This window comes from Haliotis asinina, chromosome 11, assembly GCF_037392515.1.
Source record: "Haliotis asinina isolate JCU_RB_2024 chromosome 11, JCU_Hal_asi_v2, whole genome shotgun sequence".
Classification (NCBI taxonomy): Eukaryota; Metazoa; Mollusca; class Gastropoda; order Lepetellida; family Haliotidae; genus Haliotis; species Haliotis asinina.
The window spans coordinates 16,865,715-16,874,415 of NC_090290.1; the positions used below are offsets into that span (position 1 = coordinate 16,865,715).

Here is an 8,701-nt window from a genome sequence, read left to right on the forward strand (position 1 = left end):
TTGGCGATCAATAGCCCATTTCTACATTTTGTATTGTGCAAGATAGAGCTATACTTTTTAAAGTTTATACTAACCAGTTTTAGTTCTTTCTGTGGCTGTCTAGTTGTTTTTACCTTTCCGCAACAGGTGTTCTTATTGATGCATTTCTTGTTTTAATCACCATATGAATGAAATATTGTTGATGGGACAAAAATGTAATTCACAAATCACCCCCTTGAATAACCTTACTTCCAGTCTCCTCACCTCCTTGAATAACCTCACCTCCTTGAATAACCTCACTTCCAGTCTCCTCACCTCATTAAGTATGACATCAAACAGCGTTGAAATGAGAAAATGAGAAAATGAGAAAGGTGCATAGCCGTCCTTGTTGAGTTTCAATGTCGAAAACGCGTTGCAAATAAATCACCCGACCCATGAATGTAGGGTGCTCCTCCAAAACATGTTGATCCTGGCCAGATATAGATATACACACCAAAGAGTTGGGTTCATGTATTTAAATATACAATGCACTTAATTCATAATGCAGATAATGCATAGTAAACCGACAGTTTATAAATGATATAGGCTTACATGATACAGGCTTTCGAAGCCATGAAGAACAAATGTCTCACTGGCTATGCATGTAAGAATAGGTGAGATGCGGTGACAGAGAAAAAATCTCACTGGCTATGCATGAAAGAATAGGTGAGATGAGGTGACCAAGAAAAAATGTCTCACTGGCTATGCATGTAAGACTAGGTGAGATGAGGTGACAGAGACTTTAAGAATACTTCGCTCTTATGACAACGTACATACGTGTGCATGTGTGGATGCTTGTACTAGCCCAGACTTGACCTGGGCTTATAGTGCTGGCTCACTGAGATACCCTGCCGCACATTGTACTGACTCCGTGCCGACCATTTAAACATACAACAACATTTAAACATAAAACAATATTTAAACATAAAACAACATTTTAATGTAATTTGGTATGACGCATCGGGGAGCGATCACGCCAAGTTAATCTCTCCGGGCGCATGCTCTAACCTCTGCACCACGAGGACGGTTCATGTAAGAATAAAGCAAAGGAAAAATCTACATACATATGTTTTCTGTTGTGTTTCTATTGTTCTTCGAGTTCGACGGTTCGGGTGCACACGCATGTGTGTGCGTGCGTGTGTGATAGAGGGTGAGGGGAGGGTTTATGTTTTAATGTACCATATAATCCGAGCTACCTTTTTCGGTGGTGGTTGCTTTATGTGCATATCCTAATTATTCCTTCTTATACGTAACCCATTACTCCAAGAACAATGCACTAAGGCCGATTCCGTGGTGTATAGGATTGACCAGCTGGGGAGTTTAAGGTTTCTGTTCGTATCCTCCGGTTTCTTCATGCCAAATGAAATTTTAAAATGTACTTGCTTTTTCCCTTCCTGGCACAAGGTGTTAATGGGATAAAACAAGGAATATCGGTTTTATTTGGTTTTCAGAGGATATACAGTAAAATGCGGTTATCAGAGGGACTAACTTTAGTTCGTTATATCAGTATTTCGACTATGTTATACAGAAAGAGTCCCAGACCTGGTTTGATATGTACGTCAATTCATTATAGGAGAGGTCTGTATAATCGTTGTTTACTGTACCCTTTAAAAATATCATCAACGAGCAAGCATGAAAACCCGGTTTAATACCGCACCTGCCAAACACACGACCATGCTCGTCAATAAATCCCTCAATCTCACTCACTGATGCCGACGATGAATATAAACACGATCTGCAAAACTGGCGGTCTTAAAAATTTTGTGATACCAAATCGATGAGAGATAAAGAAAAGTGATAAAGATGATCAGCTAATGGTGAGTTTGAGTAAGAGTGAGTTTATGTTCACGCTGTTTTTAGCAATATTCCAGAAAAATCACAGTATGGTACACCACAAATGACCCGTGAAGGTCCCGGGGAAGAATAGGCCTTCAGCAACCCATGCTTGTCATAAAAGGCGACTATGCTTGTCAGACTCGCTGACTTGGTTGTCATCGGTTCCCAATTGCGCAGATCGATGCTCATGTTGTTGATCACTGGATTGTCTGGTCAAGAGTCTATTATTTACAGACTGCCGCCATATAGCTGGAATATTGCTTCGTGCGGCGTAAAACTAAACTAAACTCACTCACTCAATACACCACAAATGCACTTCACAAAGTGTACATCTGTTGGAAATCAAACTTTTCGGCATCACAAACAGATGTTTTACTCAGTGGTCTACCCCACCAACCCCGATTGAATAATAGAAGAGTGTGTGAAAAGGGGACGAATGAAAGAGAGGAACAAACGAGACACTGTAACAAAGAGACGGTGATAGCTTCGAATGTCTCCTACTAAATACGTTCTCTCATTTCCATGTGCACTCTCTGACGTCCGCGCGAGTTTTATAGCTACAGAGACCTAGCATTCTGATTGGTTGACAGGCACATTGACGGATGGGAAGAGCGTGACGCAAACGACCATTCCATCACGTTTCACAGGGAGGTACAGTATACACGCACACATATATATATGACAACATTTTGTCCTTTTAGTTAAGAACAAACTTGTCGCTGAGCACAGAATTTGGTAAGTGTCTATTCTACATCAATGTTTACTAACAGTTTTGCATTTGCGTGACATCTCATTTATGATCTCGAATGAGCCCATGTATATATACACTTTCTCAAGTCATTATATTTTCAGCATTTGTTCGCATTCCATTTCACTATAATGATTTTTTTTCTTTCCAAAAAGCATGAATTTTCCATTTCATAAGAATCAGTTGGATACTTGTGAAAAGATTTCTAAATGAATTCTTAATTCTGAATGTAAAATATAACTTACAATGTTGTGTTTTGATATATCATTATACTCGGCTGTGTTTAAAGAGTTTTTGCTACCCTTGGATAACTAAGAACCGATGCCCTGAAGAGAGCAGTCATGATAACTTTGTTCCTACGAAATCAGGCAATTCAATTATTAGAACTAGTAATTAAACTAACAATCCTAAAATGCACAAATTATTTTGTCGTTTGGTAATTTTCAAGGCGTCCAGCAGTACTTTCGTATCGCTTTCATGATGTGTACAGTTTTGTTTGTTTATTTGTTTAACACCACACTAAGCAACTGGCGACTGTCGGTACATAATCGAGTCGAGACCAGGCAAATCATTTATGCAACACTATGAGCATCACAATTGGGATACGTTTGATGACCACCCTGGGTTTGCGACAAGCATGGGATCGGATCTTCACGGGTACAAATGTTTTGGCGTTACCTAAGAAAGTAATTCCCATACACGTGATTTCTGTGATAAAACGGAATCGTTGATCATTGGCTAGTGTGGTCAGTGCTGTGTTGCTGGGTCAGAATATTGTTGTGTTTGATGGCGTTAAGCAACAAACAAACAAAACGAATTTCGATGTCATAGCATCATTGCATGGCAAATATGGGTACCTCTTGTGAAGCCTATTTCTGGCGCCTACCGTTCTGATGGGGGTGGGGTGGGGGTGGCAGGGGAAGGGGAGGGGGTATATTGCAAAGATACCATACTCACTCCACACGACATGTTGTACGATCGTCGATGAAACCGTTCCATTTCTGACTGTGATTAAACTTACGTCCCATGTGTGTTGAGTGGAGGTGTTGCCACGTGGTTAAAGCTTTCGTTCGTCGTTCTAAAATCCTGCGTTCGAATCACGAACTGGTGCAATGGGTGATGACGTGTTGTGCTGTCGGAACTAATTAAGACAAGACATTTAAATTCACAAAGTTAACAAGACAGAATAATTTGTCTGGAATTGCTGAAACAGATATTTTTATGAAAAGCATCAACATTTGGAAATAACAGAAAAAGGATAACTGTAAAATGTGTAACACAGCAATATTCTACCAATATGGCGATATGACATGGAACAGTATCATTTGAATTGCGCCTTCGGGAATCATGGCAATGACAAAAGAAAACTTATACCTCGTGAAAATAGAGTATACAATCCTATTTCGATGGTGGCTTTAAATGAAAGAAAGAAGAAATAGTCAACCGATGGTAGTGTTTTTAAAGAGCATCATTAGAGGTATATCAATATCACCTCTTAGCAACACTCCATTCACATTCACGCCTTGTACCCATGTGCTGATCGAACGCAGGATTTCGGCGTCATAAGCGAACGCTTTGACTACAAGCCTCATCGTCCCAGGACAAAACGGAAAGAGGAGAAGAGAGTGTCATGCCTGTAAGTCTATGGGCGTCTCAGTACTTAAAATGCCTCTCTCAAGTGTACCGAACAAGCAACTAACTGTCTCTAAATGTAAGGGAAACGCTGCCGGCGTCTGCATATTTAGAAACGTACCAAAGGTTATTTAACAAGTGTTCTATAGTATAGCATGTAATGTCCTTTTACCTTTATCTGTCGGGGAAGTTCAAAATACTGAACACAAACTAAAACGCTTGACCATTCCTTTTATGCTATGCCAAAATGTCAACAAAAGATATGACGCATATATGCGCTCCTGGCGCAAATCAAAATACATATTTGCTACCAATGCCTACATAATTATAATGTCCCCATTAAGTAAAAATTCCGCTTTATTTGAAACTGAACAAATCATTAATAATTATAAGTGTTATCTTTCAGGTTCCTAACCAAACATTATACCAGGAAAGTGGACATCTCATGTCCATCGGAATTCTTGAAACTCGTCGTTATAAGAACCGACAATATTTATCCCAAGTTCATGTCTTTGAGTTGCATTTTAAGAACTTGGGTAGAAAAATACTGACAAATACGAACAACCTCTTTAATATTTTTGCCTGCGACATTTCGATACAGTATCTTGTACAACTGATTCTTGTAGCAGTTCAATGTATCAAAACGTCACACTTAGAAAATATAAGAATTTGTAATACTTGCATGCGTTAATATACTGAGTTAATTTGGGGTATATCCTGGTTTGGCTAATTTATCTGTGTCGAAGTTGGGATATTACCTCATATTTGCAGTTCTGTTGTAATTATTCCACCATACTCAGGTATGTGCAGCTTGTGACTTACACTTCTTGGCTCAAATTCTATTTGTTTTCGCGATCATAAAACATGGTAACAAGCAGTTTAATAGTTGTTTTGGCCAGGTGTATAGTCACCGATATAATAGCATACAGCCGAACATTTTAGGACTATGAATTATAACTCTACCTTAATATATATAGAAGCCGCGGTGGCTGGGTGGGTTAGATGGCTGACTTTGAACTATGGCGATTAGGTGTAAAACTCTTAGAGTGTTGTTGTAATCCGTATGAAACTCAACCAAGAAAGAACTAAACACCAGGAGTGGATCAGCCTATGAAGTCCGTACTTTACTGGGAGGGTTTAATCCCAATATTTATACGTTACGTTAGATCGTTTTCCTAATGACGTTGACTGTTCATTTACGTTCTAAAGTCACGACATAGAATACGTATTTTCCTCATTTTTCTTTTGTTATTAACGTTATGTTTTCGTCAGAGCGTCATTGGTTTTTTTTCGACGCTTTATCTTTCGTATGGGTTGACGGTGCCCGGTTCATAGTTATTAACCTGTATCAAAGTTGTGTGACTGAAGATTCAAATTACTGTCACGCAGCCCTCGGGCTGACTGATTGCTGTCACGTTTGTGAAAGGTACATGACAATGACCTATTGTCTTTTGCCCGTTCTGTCTGAAGGCGATGACACAAAGAGCGACGTCGTATGTCTCACAAGACAAATGTGACCTAATCTTAGCTAATATTGACATGTAAGTCTCCGCCTAGTTTAGAGAGTGAGTGAGAGAGTGGGTTGTCGCCCTTGAAGTACTTCTGTTACACGTTCGTTCCGTGCACGGGGATAACAGTCATCGTTGGTGGTGTAAACTAAAAACCGGAAAGAGTACAGGTACTCAGTGTGAACGAGGTAGGACCTAACGCTATCTGATATCGTATTAGCTATGTAACAATAATGATGTATCAGATCAGGATGGTTCTAAGTGTAGCTCGAAATATTGATGCCGACATTTGGAAGCCAAGTACGTCCAATATTGCCATTCATTTGCTGTGTATGTTTGTTGTTTAACTCAGCAATATTCTAGATGTATCGTGGTGTTCTGTAAATAATCGTGGCTCGACCAGATAATTCAGTGATCAACGTCATGAGCGTTTTGCCATACTGTTCCATGTCAACGTTTTGTTTATTGTTTATATCTGTTTCTTTCTTATACCCAGCAATATTCCAGTTACAATTATTTGTAAATAATTGTGTGTGGAGCAGACAATCCTCTGTTAAGAGGCTGTTGTTCCTTTTTTGTTAACACAGCACCCCAGTCACAGGCTAAACGCTGACTTCGCACGACAAATGAAGGTTGTTCAGTGCGTCTTCAGATGCTACCTTCGTGGTATACACGTCATGAGGTCACTTGTTTTCTCCGGACGAATTGTGTGTGGACGTTTTGGGCATTGTCGAAACAGTGGTTCTTAAATATTACTTATTTTGAAACAGATTGCAAGACAACAGCAACAAGATGGTTCTTCACGTAATTACAGCCCTGCTGTCCATTGGACTCTGCTATGGCATGCGTAAGTTATTTTTTCATTAACGCCATATACGGATTTGTCTATGCGTATGTTCGAGACAGCGCTACCGATTGGGCAGTATGCACCCACTTCTTTGCGAAAACCGGGTCCGATTCCCTACATGTGTACAATGGTATGAAGACGATTGCTGTTGTGCGACATTGCTGGAATATTGCTAAAGGCGGCTTAAAACTTTACTCAATGACTCTTCCCGATAACGTGAAATCATACTGATTGAGAGTGTTTGGAAGACATATACTGTTCAGATCTGTACGAATACTAGGAGTGAGTGAGTTTAGTTTAGTTTTACGCCGCACGCAGCAATACTCCGGTTATATGTCGTCGGTCTGTAAATAATCGAGTCTGGACCAGACATCCAGTGAACAACAAGATGAGCATCGATCTGCGCAATTGGGAACCGATGACATGTGTCAACCAAGTCAGCGAGCCTGACCACCCCATCCCGTTAGTCGCCTCTTACGACAAGCGTAGTCGCCATTTAGGGCAAGCATGGGTTGCTGAAGGCCTATTCTACACAGGGACCTTCACGGGTCACGACTATTAGGATTATATAATACTGGGTGGTTTAAATTTACGTCTTCCTGTCGACTGTAACAGGCATACATGTGGATTGGACAAATGTGATATTTAGACTGTGATATTTAGATGTTGAAATGTTTCTTTTTATGTAATTCAATGTAATAGAAATTTCAAAGTAGATATTAAGTGAATGGGATCATAACCGAATTATTCTCTTTCATGTTAAAATGTTTTATTTCATGAAATGTAATATAATGTAATATTAAGGACAACAGCAGAACGAAAACATGGTATTGTCTTTTCTAGCTCCCTCGGGCACCACCGCCGCACCCACGGCCTACAATGGGGCCGCGGCACAAGAAAGTCTCATCCCACAACAAGCACACCATGCACGGGCTAGCCTCTTCCCACAACAACAACGAAATCCTTCCTACCAAACTATGGGTTCTTATGGATCATCACTCTTCGATCCAAGCGTGTTCCCCGTAGCTCATGCTCCCGCGAGTCAAGCCGGCGGTCTTCTCGGACGAGCCGTGGCAAGAACCAGTGGTGGACAAGCGAACGCTGGCGCCAGCAGTCAAAACCTGATGAGGTCCATCATGCAAAACACAATGACCGGCCGACTAATGGGATTGGACAACCAGGAAATTGCTCACCTGAATTCGGTTCGTACCCTTGGTGTTGGACACGCCACCATCCACCGTCTGATGAAGATTGACCAGATACCATCCTACAACTACTATCTGGCTCTCAAGAACAAACCAGCTCAGTTTTCCAAAGCTCAGAATTATCTCATGACCTTGAACAGGATGGAGAACCACGCGACTGATTCCCAGCTAGAGGCCATGGGAGCGAGGATGTTGATGCAGAGAAACATGGACCCCGATCTCGCCAGGATGGTGCAACTGGATGCGGCCAGGGGAGTATACGGCGACCGATTGCAGAGAGTACTCTTAGGTGGCAGCCAGATGTCTCTGCTTGGATAATTATAGTAATTTGTAAACTGAAGACACAGGTATTATGATGTTGAGCATCGCTGTGTGGGTGTGTCAATTTCCTTTCTGTCTCTATTTATTCATGTCTCGGGCGTACTAACATCGGCGCAGGGTATTAGTCAAGGCGTTTGAAGATGCCATGTTAAAGAGGGCTGTGTAATAAAAGATTAATGAATTTTTGTCTCGGTAATTATTGTTTTTGATTCACTGTATGAGTGTGAACGTGCGTTCGTAGGCGCACTGTTCACGCCACTCACGTTCCCTGTTCCGTCACACGTCATCTGCCATCCTCGGTCACCTCGTTGTCACCATCGGCGAACACAATGAAGGTTACAAGGTCACGGTTAATATGCTAATACTTCGAACAAAACATCCTCACAGACATACAAAACACATGGAACTATATTGATTAATATCCACCAAAATCCACTGCAATAGATACATAATTTGTTTGTTGGTTTGTTTATTTAACGTCGAACTCGCGATATCCTAGCTTTATTGCGGTAGTCAGTGAATAATCGAGTCTGGACCAGACAATCCAGTGATCAATATCATGCGCATTGATCTATGCAACTGGGGT

General features: G+C 40.9%; 1 protein-coding gene across 2 annotated transcripts; it reads left to right on the forward strand.

Annotated features, from left to right (window-relative positions):
- The first annotated feature begins 2,483 nt into the window (after nucleotides 1-2,483).
- Nucleotides 2,484-8,300, forward strand: LOC137256335 (uncharacterized protein 1). 2 transcript variants are annotated; one of them, XM_067794111.1, is made up of 3 exons: nucleotides 2,484-2,589; nucleotides 6,513-6,589; nucleotides 7,433-8,300. In XM_067794111.1, the coding sequence occupies exons 2-3, from the start codon at nucleotides 6,535-6,537 to the stop codon at nucleotides 8,110-8,112; spliced, it is 735 nt and encodes a 244-aa protein (XP_067650212.1). In that variant the 5' UTR covers nucleotides 2,484-2,589; nucleotides 6,513-6,534; the 3' UTR covers nucleotides 8,113-8,300. The 2 variants fall into 2 exon arrangements, with proteins under 2 accessions (XP_067650212.1, XP_067650213.1); XM_067794112.1 differs by lacking the exon at nucleotides 2,484-2,589 and adding an exon at nucleotides 5,847-5,930.
- Nucleotides 8,301-8,701: the final 401 nt, after the last annotated feature.

What these genes read in the sequence shown, in the direction of transcription:
- LOC137256335 (XM_067794111.1), top strand. Translation starts at nt 6,535, where the DNA reads ATGGTTCTTCACGTAATTACAGCCCTGCTGTCCATTGGACTCTGCTAT. An exon ending in TGGACTCTGCTATGGCATGC is followed by an intron (nt 6,590 to 7,432) that starts GTAAGTTATTTT and finishes TGTCTTTTCTAG; the next exon opens with CTCCCTCGGGCACCACCGCC.